Here is a 13,237-nt window from a genome sequence, read left to right on the forward strand (position 1 = left end):
GGTCGACGTTCCGGTCCGTTTGACCAGGTGGTGTCAGGTCGATCGAGGCGTCATCTGGGATAGCTGACGTCAACCCGAGTTTTATCGCCATTATTATCCTCATCAATTATCATATCCTTTTTCTAATATTCCATTTGTTAACTTTGATCGACTCTCATTACCTTCTTCTTTCTTAAGCAGTCTATCAGTCACTGAGAAGCTGCGTGTCATTTCTTCCTTCACCAAACTAACTGATGACCGGTCGAGCAAAGTTGGCTCCTCGTTCAGCTTACAACACTACACTATGGACAAAGAATCGAGCAGCTACAGTGATCTCCATCTACACTCGATCGATAGATACAACCCTTCGACTCCATCAACCTCCCAGGCCAAAAATGGAGTCAGAGAAGCAGATCTATGGCCATGCCTAAAGGTAGCCCGACTCCGGCGAAGTACTGAACACAGGCTTATCCTTGTCCACCGCGTTGCTCTCCGCTCCGAAGCTACTGCTCTTCCTCCTGGGCTTCGCCTCCCCGAGCATGGTGAGCACGTCCCTCATCGACGGCCGCTCCTTCGGAAGCTTCGCTGTGCACAGCAACGCGATCCGCAGCACCAACACCATCTCCTCCTGCACATGCTTGCAGTGCCCTCCCACCCCGGCGTCGAGCACCGCTTCCAACCCCCGGTCGCTCCTCAGCCTGCCACGGACCCATCCGACCACGTCTTGGCACTCCCCGAACTCCCGCTCGATCGGCCTCCTCCCGGTGACCAGCTCCATCAGAACCACCCCGAAGCTGTAGATGTCGCTCTTCTCGTCCACCTTCAGCGTGTAGCCGTACTCTGTCACAGATTGAATTGGAGTTCAGATGCTGATGCAGGATGATTCAGTGAGAAGGTGATGGAGTGAGGAGCGAAGAGCTCACCGGGAGCGATGTAGCCGTAGGATCCGGCGACCATCGACACCGTCTCGTTCTTCCTCACCATCATCCTGGCGAGCCCGAAGTCGGCGATCCGCGCCTCGAGGTTGCCGTCCAGTAATATGTTGTTGGACTTGATGTCGCGGTGAATTACGGGAGGGTGGCAGTCGTGGTGGAGGTAGGCGAGGCCCTGGGCGATGCCGGCGGCCACGTTGTAGCGCGACACCCAGTCCGGCAGTAGCCGGCTGGCCTGCGGCCCGTGCAGCGCCTCCCACAGGCTTCCGTTGGGCATGTACTCGTACAGGATCATGGCGTCGGTGTCGTTGTGCATGTAGCCGAGAATGCGCACGATGTTGCGGTGCCTCAGTTTCCCCACCACGCTCACTTCTCCGGCGATGTCGGCCCCCGGGTTCGAGTTCCCGGCCTCGGGGACGATGTCGGGCGACCTGGCCCGCCACAGCTTCTTGACTGCCACCAGCACGCGCGGCCTTGGCAGTTCGACCTTGTAGACGATCCCGGTGGCGCCCATCCCGATCACGTTGGCCTCCTTCACGCAAGCGAGTATGTCGTTGCTCGTGAAGCTGAGCCGCTGGAACGCGGTAAGCCTCCATGGCCACGCGCCGCTCTCCTCGTCCAAGGGCTCCTCGCAGCAGCAGCCGCCGCCGCTGACGTACCACTTCCTGTAGAGATGATGAGCTCCCAAGAGAAGGATGCAGAAGGCGAGGATCGCCGAGATCCCCGTCATCCACCCGGCAACAATGTGCTTCAGGTGAGGATTCTTTCCTCTCCGGAGCCACGACCGGCCGGCCCCTGAGCCACATGGCGGTAGTACTCCCCCGCAGAGGCCCGAATTGCCGGCGAGATCGTCGGGATTTATCGTCCTCAGTATCCCGTTCGCCGGCACAGGGCCCGAGAGATTGTTGTAGGACAGATTCAATGTCTCCAGCGCCGGCGAGTTCCCGACGTTCGCCGGGATGGAGCCCGTGAGGAGATTGTTGGACAGATCGAGGATGGCGAGCGCCGGCATCATCGCGACCGCCACCGGGATCTCCCCAGTCAACCGGTTGCCATGCAGGTCCAGGCTGACGAGCCTCTGGCACGAGGCGAGGCTCGCCGGGATGCCGCCGGTGAGGCGGTTGTTCGACAAGTCGAGTGCGGCCAGTGTCGGGCAGTCCTGGAACTGGTCAGGGATGTCGCTGGTGAGCAGGTTGTCGGACGCCATGAAGCTCTGCAAGGTGGGGATGGAGAAGATGGTGGAGGGGAGAGACGACCGGAGGTGATTGTGCGAGAGGTCAATGAAGGAGAGCGACGTCGACAAGGCGAGGTCGCTCGGAATCTCGCCCTCGAGATCGTTGCTCGCCAATTCCAGCCTCTGCAGCTTTGGCAGCTTCCCCAGCCCGCCCAGCACCGTGCCGTTGAGCCTGTTGTTCTGCACCCTCACGCGGACCAGCGACTTGCACGTCGAGAGGCCGACCGGAATCGGCCCGGAAAAGGCATTGTTGAAGAGGATGAGCTTGGTGAGGTTGTGGCCGTCGCACAGGCCGGCCGGGATCTCCCCGGAGAGCGAGTTCGACGACACGTCGAGCCACTGCAACGGCGAGACGCGGCCGAGATTGGTCGGCAGGGGACCCGTGAGCGAGTTGTTCCAGAGCTCGAGTACCTCCAACCGAGGTAAGTCTCCGATGCCTGGCGGCACCGGGCCTTGCAGCCTATTGCACATGAGATTGAGGAGCTGCAGATTCGTCAGATGGGCCAATTCCGGCGGTATAGAGCCGGAGACCCTGTTGTCGGACACGTCGAGCATCACCAACGCCGACATGTTGCCGATCTCCTTCGGGATGTCGCCTTCCAAGTTGTTCTTGTACAAGAACAAAGTGGTCAGCTGCTGCAGCCGCCCCAGTTCCGGCGGTATGGCGCCGTCGAGATCGCCAACGGCCAAGTCAAGATACTCGAGGCTCGACAGGTTGCCAAACTCGGCCGGAATGCTCCCCTCGAGCTCGTTGTACCCAATTATGAGCTTCTCCAACGAGGAGAGCTCGCCGAGCTCCACCGGGATTCTTCCGGTGAGGTTGTTGCCCGAGAGGCCAAGGAACCTGAGCTTCTGCAGGCTCCTGTAGGATGCCGGAATCGATCCCTGGAAGAAGCTCCCCCGGAAATCAATGACCTCAAGCGACGTGGCATTGGAGAGATCCTCCGGCAGCGGGCCGACGAAGTTGTTGGCCGACGCGTTCACGGTCATCAATGCAGGGGACGAACCTAGGCCGGTCGGGAACCGGCCGACGAAGGCGTTCACGCTGACGTCGAGCTCCTCGAGCGACGAGAGGCCTGACAGCGAGCCGGGGAGGGAGGAGGAGAAGGCATTGCAGCAGAGTTTGAGGCTGGTGAGGTGGCGAAGACGTCGGATGTCGTCGGCGATCAGGCCGCTAAGGTTGAGGTGCGAGAGGTCCAACCTCTCGACGAAGCCCAAGGAGTCGCAGGCGACGCCGGTCCAGTTGCAGTGTGTGGAACCTGCGGGGTCCGCCGGAGCCTTCCAGTCATGGAGGGCATTCAGTGGATCGACGAGGCCGGACTTGATCGCGAGCAGAGCAGAGATCTCATCGTCTGCAGCGCCAGCATCACTGGCATTGGCAATGCAGGAGAAGAACGCAACGAAGAAGAAGAGAAATCTTAGTGGCTGCATGCTGGTCTTCTCTTCCTCATTAGCTGCGTCTCATTTCCTTGGCCTACCTCCTGCAACAAACAGACGAGGAAGATGAAAAGCCGGAAGAGAAGGTAAGCTTCATCGGCAATAAGCTTCTTCTTTAATACCTGCTCTTCTCTCTCTCTCTCTCTCTCTCTCTCACAGTGTGCTTTGTTTAATGCTTTTGTTAGCTCGTGAGATCTCGAGTTCTGCAACAGCTAATGAACAGAGTTAAACGACTACAAACTTTGGACACACTCAAAGAGACATGGATTAATGGAGAACATACTCCGACATCAAACATGGAGAGGGCATGCATGCTAAAGCCTATTTTGCAAGTATATGTTTAATCTCTTCTGCTGTGTGAGGTAAGGCTGACACTAAACCATTTTTATCTTTGTTGTCAAGAAACATATATAATACCATTTCCTTTTTAGTTTGAGGAGATAAAAAGGAAGGATGGATTCATGAAACCACTTGAGTGGCCCAGTTAGTGTTCTAAGGTAAATTCCATATATAATGCTTACTAAACTTTCCTGTTTGTTCTCAGCTATAAACTTGAAGAATAATAGTGACATGTAAAAGTAGTCCAAATTCAAAGTAATTTAGAATCGATTCGACTTTCCTAAAACCTAAATTGATCGAGCGCTGACCCGACTTGAAATTTTCGATCAATAGGTTTTGAGCTTCGTCCCTTCGATGTTTAAGTTAAATGACCGTTCCGTATGAATGCTAAGTAATTAACCTCTATCGTATTGATAGATAATTTTGAGTTATAAAAGAAGGAGACTTGGTTCCAATCATTCATGGTGTTCTAAGACCAGCTTTTTATTAACTTTTTATTTATTTACCTTGATAAGTTCCCAACCTGGGAGAACATGTTCTTTCTCATGACTACAGTATGATCATCAACTGTTCTGCTCTCAGTAATTGGCACTTACCTTTATTCAGGCACTGAATTGTCTGTTTCATCTCTGATTCCAGTTGCAGGGAATGAGAGAATCGAGAGCTCCCATGACCTTTGTCCCTACTGCAAGTCAAAAGCCACACAACCCTTTGGGGTCAGCTTTGCTGTCGGGGGAACTGTCTTCTGAGAACTGTGTCAGATCAACCAAACCCTAATATCATATCAACCCTCAGGTAGAAGGGTTACCGAGCTAAAGACAATGAACAGTTCTCCATGGAAGATGACATGGGAATCTCTCCATGTTATGTCGTGCTGCCGTGAGAAGGATAACACCTCATCCCTGTGTTATTTTATGGGCTGAGCAAGGTGGTGGGAAGTTCGACTTGGCCATTGGCAGCAGGGAAAGGGAGGGGGTGGAAGAGAAGAGGCATCAATGTGCAATCATGGAGAGGTGTCCACCCACTGCACTACCTACGGTCACATGCAACAACACATGGTCAGGGTTGGCATCCAAATGGGTGAGGGGAAGGGGGAGGCCATGTGAGGCTCTCCTCCTCTGCATCTTCTTCCCCATGCTGTTTGGCCATTATTGAGCATCATCATCCTCCTATCTCTATGTTGGCCATGTGAGTTTTCGCATGGAGCACAGCCATGAGAGTTTGCTTTTCCAGCCCACTTAAGCTTCAGTGTTTGAGCAATTTGGCAGGTACTGATGATAATAATTGTTGGTTAATTAGCTGTGGAAAAGGAGAGAGAGAGAGAGAGAGAGAGATTCGCTTCTCCTTCTCTACAAATCTATATCTTGAAGACCATCTGTTTATGTTGTAGAAGAAATCTAAAGAACTTGTCAAAAGTAATACAAAAAAAAGATATTTTGGCAGAGATATCAATATGTTTCTGTGGGAGTTTGTGCATATATCCAGCTGATGGTGTCCTCAGCTGAAGAGATCTTTACCCACTCGAAGCCCCTTCTTTTTCACTCAATGATGGCTCAATTACAGTGGACTGGGAATTGGTGGATGGATGAGGTTTCTAATTATAGGATAAGTCTACGCACCATGCTGGCAGCTGCCGGCAATATAGAACTTGGGTGATTTTTAAAGAAAAACTCTCTTTTTTATTTTTTGTTGCCATAGGTGTTTCATGTTTTAATTTTTTTTCTCAAATAATACTTATTATGATCATTTAAATTCTCTTCCATTTCTTTCCTTGCCTATTGCCTTCCTTCGTCGTCTTATCTCTATTGGCACTATTCGCTAATCGGTTTCATCGGCTTCATCGTCTACACCCCTTGCTCTTACCATGAGGCCTTGTCACTTCTATACAATGCTTTTCTTGCCCTTTGTGCCCGTCACTTTTACTCTCTGTTCCGCCTTATATCTTTCTCGCTTGTCACTTCCACCACCTTGATCTTTCCTTACTCATTGTGCTTGTTATCTCTGTCTTTTACTCATCACCATAAAGCCTCACTCGTCATCTTTGTTGACGTCTTCTTGATAAGGCCTTATAATGATGGACAAGAGGTAAAGGCCACAAAGATGATGAGACTTTATGGTGAGAGTATGGGGCCGAGACAATGTGCATAATATACAGAGAAGGCATCTCACAGAATCGATGAGGCTTTGCGATGGGAATAAGGGGTAGAGACGACGAGCACGATGAGTAAGGAAGTGACAAAGGTGACGAGTGTGACGCATGAAAAAGAAAAAAAAAATTCATGATATCATATAACAAATACTAGAAAAAAAAATAATAATAAAAATAGAGATGTCTTCTCAAAAGATTAAAAAAAGGAAAAAAAAATAAGTAGTTTTTTCAGAAAAATCGGCCTGGCACGTGTTCCAATGTGTGATGGTAATTGGCTGCAAGAGTACGGTGCAGCTGCCCTATCTTCGTGTTTCGGGTGAGTCAAGCGACAGGTTTCCTCGCCCAAGAAATTCTGTGGAGCCCACACCGCACCGATGGGCTACGTTAGTTTCTGTGGAGACAGGCCCCTGTTCCGTACCTTCGCTGAGACGGGAAATCTTCCTCTCACGTGGAACGCAAAATGACTTCAAACCCCAAGCCCTAAAGTGTGCGGTCAGCGGATCCATCGGCGCATATTCGTCAATTGGAAGCCCTCGCCCCACTTCATATCACAAGAAATGGCGCCCTCTCTCTGATTTGGTCGCCTCGGTTCACGAAGCCGCTGCAGCTCTCGCGCGATCACCGACTCGAGCTCCATCGCGCAAGGTCTGCATCGTTTCCTCTATGATCCGATTGAAATTTATGTCTCTTTTCCCCCTATATGGATTGTGTTAAACATCCTACTTCCGGCGGTGGGGCTTGGCCATGATTCGTGTTCATCTTCTCGTCGTTCGATTGCTTTTGACAAACAAGAGGAGACGGGAAGCAAAAGAAGATTTGGGTACCACTATATTCGTCAACTAAGTCTTTGCTTTCAAGGTTCGGTGAAATGGGTATTCTCGATTCTTGGATTCCGTCGATTGCCGTATCTTCTTGAATTTGTTTGAAGGTACTTCCGATGAAATCGACTACAAGGTTCAAGATGTGAGACCCAATTCTTACCCTACAAGCGAAAGCGTGTATTCTTCTTCCAAGGATTTGGGAGAAGTGTCACCGAAGCGCTTACGGTGCAAAAGCTGATCTCGTCGGTCGCAATGAGAACGGTGATGGTGTGGCGATGAAACCGAACCTTCTTCTTGTGTTGCCATATCTAATTCCCAAAAGTCGGTAACACTTGTTATTGTGATTGTATTTGTTTAGTACCATGTTCTGTTCATACGCTATCATGAAAACATCTAGCTAGAAGGTTGACTAGATATAGTTGACCTTATATACTAACGATAGACGTAGATGCACCCGAAGAGACTTTTTATTCCTGGGAAACATATATGTTCTCTGATTAACAATGGTCATGTTTTCTTTCTTTAAGTTAACTTGGAACGATGTATTATGTTAGAAATATCTGTCAGGGACGGGGCAACTTTATGCTTTCGCATATTGTAATTACCAAAGATATAACAATTTTTCATCAGATGTTTCTCTAGCAATGAGAATGTGTATGCTTGTGTTTGTGTATGTTGCATTACATGCTTTTAAATATGCACACCTACCAAATTGTCAAGTTAAATTTGCCCGATGAGGGAACCTATGGCGAAGCAGGATTAGATCATTATCCTTGAATTCTGTATTTCATGTTTTTTTGTTTGAACAATGTCGTATTTCGTGTTAAGTTGACATGTAAGTTAGATAATTGGAGCAGGAAACCATAGGTGTAGGACGAAGTGCAAAATGAATTCTAAAGGTACTTTTTAGCATGAAATGGATTTGATAAATTGTCATATAATTCTGTATGCCACCAGACTCCATATGAACATTTTAACATGCTAGTGAGAAACAATTAAGGTTTAGTTTAGACTTCTCTTTTTTCTTATGCTCTATGGACTATTTTAATCGACTTTTCAAGGAGCTTTTGTTCTCTTGATTCAGGATTGCAAATGCCAAGGAATGTCTCCATTTAAGTCGATTTGCTCCTTTCAGTGTGTAACTACATGTCTTGTTCATTGGATATTAAATGTACCAATATAAGTATTTTGCTATGAACTATTTTTCTATAATTGCTATATGAATATCTACTAAACTTGCAAGTTGATTCGCTAATCCACCCTTATTAGATTTTAGGCTAATTTAGAAAGTAATAATTTTGGTGGCTCAAATATGGAAATCAGAATATATGGATAATTTAACACTTGAATTACTTCATGAACATGGGCATGCATGTTGGTAGTCCAATAGCAGACACGAGAACATTGATCATATGTTTCACATTGTATCTTTTAGCTTTCTACTCCGTGTGTTTCCTCAAATAATAAAATAAGGAAAAGAAGAGAGGTCAGATGCATGTGTGGATTATGGGCATCTTGTATCAGTCTTTTCATGGACATAAACCTTCACCTGTCACACTTATATTCTAAGGCGCCTACTTCTCTAGTGGCATAAGACTAATGAATAAATCTCCCATTAAATATGCTGTACAGATGTCTGATGTTGGAAAATAAGTTGTAGCTAGGCTTGCAGTTTCCAAAGGCTTTCCTCAAGTGAAAGGGTAAATTTGTTTTGCTCATTGTTTTACTTTCATCTTGGGCACTTTGTTTGGCGCTAGTATTTAAAAGCTTGTACCCACAAACACTAACTCGGATATATTTGGAGATGCAAGACCTCCTTGTTTTGCCAGAAAATCCAACAGGTAACTTACAAATGACATAGTTAAAAACTTCATTTCAGTTGACCAAAGCAAGCAGCTGGATTTAGCCAGAAATGACATGATCAGACAGGAACCAGGCAATAAGATTGTAAAGGAGAGAGATCATCGGGGTAGTGATTTAGTGCTGGCTATTGGCGTGACTTTATCTACTTGTGTTACTAGCAGCAAGTCAAGTAAAAGACAATGCATGTTACACATGAAAACCTTGTTGAATCTCAAGATTCAACTCAAAATTGTGTGTTAGTGTTGCAGGATGAGGATATTAAATGGAAGGCCAAAGAGTTGGAACAACTTGAAAATCTTGATAAGATCAAAGAAAAAAGAAGTTTGTCCTTTCGTGTGGAGAAAATTGGATTTGATTGCGAACAGGCATCAAATGGTATGGCTTCCTCTTTGTTTACAGTTAGTTCATCAGTTCGGAGTCAATTTAATCAGGTGAACTCTTGCATAAAGTGAATTTTCTTTGTTTATTCATACATTCTGCTAGCTTTTTGTTACATCAAAGCATTACTCAGTAGTCAACTTTCTTTACAAGATTCTCTTTGCTTTGATGCATATTGTATTAGTTAAAAGGAAGCATTATATATGTTTTATATGTTATTGCATTATCATGATTGATTTATTAATGTGGAACTTTTTCTTTGAACTTGGGAATCAATTAAAATGTTGCTTAAAATAACTTCTTCTAAGCATATGTACTTTAATTGCAAATCTATCCGCTAAGAAAATTGAGTACCAAATAGCTGCCTTTCTATTTCCTCAAAAAGATCTGTCAATGTAGTTTTGGAAGTCAATGAAGTAATTAATGAGCTTGATCTGTTTCTGATTTTTACAAAGTGGATAATTCAACACTTCAATGTGTCATACTTGTGTTCAACAGATTCTTTGTAAATGTTATTTGCCAGACGTGTCCAATAATTAAATTAGCAAAACTTATCTTTGTCCATGCAGTTATATGACAAACTTCTTTGGTAAACAACAAATTTTATGCTTCTGTATGTTTTTAGATAGAATATTTTTCTTATTGTCGAGCTCTGTATTTGTATCTGAAGCTTGCTTAGCATCAAAGCTTGAACTTGTCTCTTCTTTGAATAAAAAGGGTATACCTAGAAGCTTTTTGAATACATTATATGAGCAATGAAATATCTTTGAAATGTGTCTATTAATTAGAGAATTTTTACAAACTTTGTTGAATTAACAAATTAAAAAGAGTTCCTAAATGACAGTATTCAAGACGTAATCTTCTTTTTAGTGTATTGCAAATTCTTCAGCTTTTTCCGTTGGGTCAGTGAGATGATAGACGTGCTTGATTTGAAGTACCTAAGCTAGAGAAGTTGATGTAACTTAATCTTATTACTTGGTTGCAGGCAGCAGGCATAAGCTATAAGCCTGAAATTGATATGAAGGCAAAGCCTAAATCAGGTATTATCTATATTCCTGCAAACTTCTGAATCAATTATTCATAGTGCTTGGCCTAATAGCATATCCCTCATTACAACTTTATTGTTATCGTGATTTCCTTTGTTGCATATGAGATGTAGCACACATGAAACAACAAAAGATGCTGCCAAATCAGAGCTGTACAAATTCATTACATGATTTTGAATGCTTAAAAGCCACATTTCATCATGTAACAAATGCAATGCAAGAATCAACAGTGACAAATTTAGGACCAGGCTCAGAACCAATCGAAAAAAGCACCTAAATAACAAAGACAGGCTAATAAAATAGTTATCTCCTTGAGGGGAGAAGTGATTGTTGGACTCTGAGGTCATATATTATATTGTATAGTTTTTTGGTTGTCTAAGCTTGCATTACTGCTTCAACAAAATGCAGAGAATAGAAAGAAAAAGTAGTTTATTCGGACCATAAGATGGATGCATAAGCCGCTGGCTTTTTAGTTGCAAACCATCATCTGTGGCATCCAAATAGCTTGAAACAAAGCTGAGTGATATCAGATGAGAATAGGATGGTTCCTATTATCTATAACCAAGTTTATACTCAGAATATCTCCATTTTTGTTGCTGGGTATACAAAGTACCAACTTATTTTTAGGAGAAAACACTGAGATCTTATTTCTTGTTCTGTTTAGCAAGATGGAATAGTCCTATCAATATAATGGAAACTGGCAATGTGACTGTTATATGCAGCATCTTCTTTCCTGTGTTTTTGAGTGTCAGATTTTTCATTTGTCATCACCAATAAAATTGCTAGTCATTTCTTTCATATGCTAACTGCCTATTGGACAGTAGAGAATTTTCTTGTAGAAAGGTATACTATTTTACAGACATTGGTTATGCTGAACCAGAAAGTGTGTCAGAGGAAGAATAGTATGGTTTTTAATTAACAAGATTCTGCAGTGGCAATCATGCCATACTTTTATAGATTTCACATAACAAGCGTACTAAGGGGTTCATTATCACCATATTCAAGTATTGCTTTGCCAAAGTTGTGAGAAATCCTTTATACTTTGAGATCATCATCTGTGCACTTCCCCTTCCTCTTCCATCATCTGTACAGGCAACACAGTGTTGTGCTGCCTGCAACACATCATCTGCCAAATCCACTGGACATTTACTTCCCGTGCCTGAAATATGACTCTTCTTTCTTCACCATGCTTGACAAGCAACAGGATTTGAACCTGATGACCTTTATATGGTGGTAATGGTCCCTGATACTACCTGCATTTTTTTTATTTGCCTCACACGTGGCTGCTCAATTAGGTGGTGATAAAATACATGGCCTTAATTGTGGAGGGCATGATCACCTCCAGCTCTTAGGAGACCCACACTAGTCTTCTCTAATGATGTCAATAAGAAGGCTAATACCTTCTCCTTGAAGCCTGCCACTGTTAGTTCATGCACATGACCGTCCCACTCCATTTCTGGTTCCTACTTTTCAGCTTAAGGTGCAATTCCAGCCAATCCAACAGTGGCATCAGACACATCATGCAGGGCAAATGATCACCACCACGCTGCTGCTCCACTCTATCTGCTCTTAAGCGCCTCCTCTTCATGGAGTCTTCGAGTCTAAGCCAAATGGAGAAGGCTCAACATGGAACGAGGCTTTTGGAAGAGCTCGATCTCCTCGAGAAGCCCAAGGTCTCGGAGCCGGCGAGCCGAAGGAATGTGTTCTGCTTCTGGAAGTGGAAGGTGCTCCGATTCCTCCTCGACGGCTTTCGGAGGCGGGGATCGCACTGCGTGGTCTGCCTCCAGGTCCATCAGATCGACGGCTTGCCGTCGGCCATGGACGACCGGGTCCTGGTCGTGGGCTGGAAGACCAAGGGGTGCAAGGGGGAGCACACTCTCCCGGTTCATGTTTGCGGAGGAGTCGCCAGCTTCGATGAGATCTTCCTGCACTACTGCATCAGCGACGTGCAGTCGATGCTGGGGAGCTTCACCGTTTGGGCCTCTTTGGTCGATGCCGCCGACTGCGATCTGGGTACTTTTCATGTGGATTTGAGCGAGTTCGCTGCTGCTACAGAGAATTCCAACTCCGCGTTCGCCGGGAAGACGGTGAGCTTTGTTCTCGGAGGCGTGGCGGGTGGTGGAGCACTGAGGCTGAGCGTGTACTGCAGGACGTTGGAGGACGAATCCCGTGATCGAATCGGTATCCATTCGCGTACGGCAAGCCTTTCATTTCATGCGGTTCTCACGACCTGATGCTACGTCTTCCGTGACTCATGCAGGCCAAAAGCAGGCGAAGAGCAAATGCTTCTCGTGCCTCCCTGATCTCGGTGGTTGCATCAGGAGCTCCCCGATGACCTTCTGCGCGCGCAGGATCCCCTCCCTCCGCTCCGACCACGGCTTCATCACCTTCGAGAACTTGATCGCGGGGTGTCCTCCGATCAACGACGAGGACGGAGGCTTCATAACGATCGAGAAGGGCGGCGTTGGCTCGCGGTCGAGGCGGCCTCCCTCGGACCACCTGGCGAACACCGACGACGACGAAAGCGGCGGGCCCGAGGATGAGCAGCCATGCCTCATGGCAGAACTCAACGAGGAACTCGACGACGACGACGACGAAGGGGTAGAGAACGAGTTTCTTAAGATGTTGGAGGCGAATGACGAGCCATGGAAGAAGGAAGCTGGAAAGAGCTTGAGCTCAAGCTTGGATCTGAGCGCAGACTTAGACTTAGATTCGTTGATAAAGGAAGCGGAGATGGAGCTGAAGAAGGCGGCACAGGCGTGGAACAGCGGAACCGGGGCAGCTCTGCTGGAGAAGGAAGAGCACGAGGAGCTGATGAGGAGATGGGGATCGAACGAGCACCGTTCTTCTCCAGGCTGCTCCGGGCTTCATGCCTTCGGTAGTCCTCTCTAGTCTGAGATGATGTAATCTTAATCATATGTTGCTCGACAATCACAACGTAATTGTTATTCTACTCCTCAAGTTAATGTCACGTGCATGTCACGTGGACCGAATGTAGACTGTACATCTGCATCTCCTGCGATACGCACAATAATTTTCTGTTTGACTTCCGTTAGTGC

At 46.4% G+C, this 13,237-nt stretch overlaps 2 protein-coding genes and 1 long non-coding RNA gene across 6 annotated transcripts; 2 read left to right on the top strand and 1 right to left on the bottom strand.

Annotated features, from left to right (window-relative positions):
- Positions 1-159: 159 nt before the first annotated feature.
- Positions 160-3,662, bottom strand: LOC135629693 (MDIS1-interacting receptor like kinase 1-like). Its single transcript, XM_065137475.1, has 2 exons — positions 903-3,662; positions 160-819 (listed from the first exon to the last, which is right to left on the bottom strand). The coding sequence occupies exons 1-2, from the start codon at positions 3,574-3,576 to the stop codon at positions 407-409; spliced, it is 3,087 nt and encodes a 1,028-aa protein (XP_064993547.1). The 5' UTR covers positions 3,577-3,662; the 3' UTR covers positions 160-406.
- On the top strand, positions 3,530-5,399 carry LOC135629700 (uncharacterized). The gene is made up of 3 exons (XR_010493308.1): positions 3,530-3,668; positions 3,768-3,944; positions 4,561-5,399. It is a non-coding gene; the product is annotated as an uncharacterized LOC135629700 (long non-coding RNA).
- A 1,185-nt stretch (positions 5,400-6,584) lies between these two features.
- Positions 6,585-13,228, top strand: LOC135585711 (uncharacterized). Of its 4 annotated transcripts, none has more exons than XM_065137485.1 (5): positions 6,585-6,715; positions 6,999-9,129; positions 10,118-10,172; positions 11,653-12,359; positions 12,439-13,228. In XM_065137485.1, exons 4-5 carry the CDS (start codon positions 11,765-11,767, stop codon positions 13,068-13,070), a joined length of 1,227 nt encoding a protein of 408 aa, XP_064993557.1. In that variant the 5' UTR covers positions 6,585-6,715; positions 6,999-9,129; positions 10,118-10,172; positions 11,653-11,764; the 3' UTR covers positions 13,071-13,228. The 4 variants fall into 4 exon arrangements, with proteins under 4 accessions (XP_064993557.1, XP_064993559.1, XP_064993560.1 ...); XM_065137487.1 differs by having other exon boundaries at positions 6,637-7,212; positions 9,003-9,129; XM_065137488.1 differs by having other exon boundaries at positions 6,637-9,185.
- The last annotated feature ends 9 nt before the right edge of the window (positions 13,229-13,237 follow it).

Source organism: Musa acuminata, chromosome BXJ3-1, assembly GCF_036884655.1.
Source record: "Musa acuminata AAA Group cultivar baxijiao chromosome BXJ3-1, Cavendish_Baxijiao_AAA, whole genome shotgun sequence".
Lineage (NCBI taxonomy): Eukaryota > Viridiplantae > Streptophyta > Magnoliopsida > Zingiberales > Musaceae > Musa > Musa acuminata.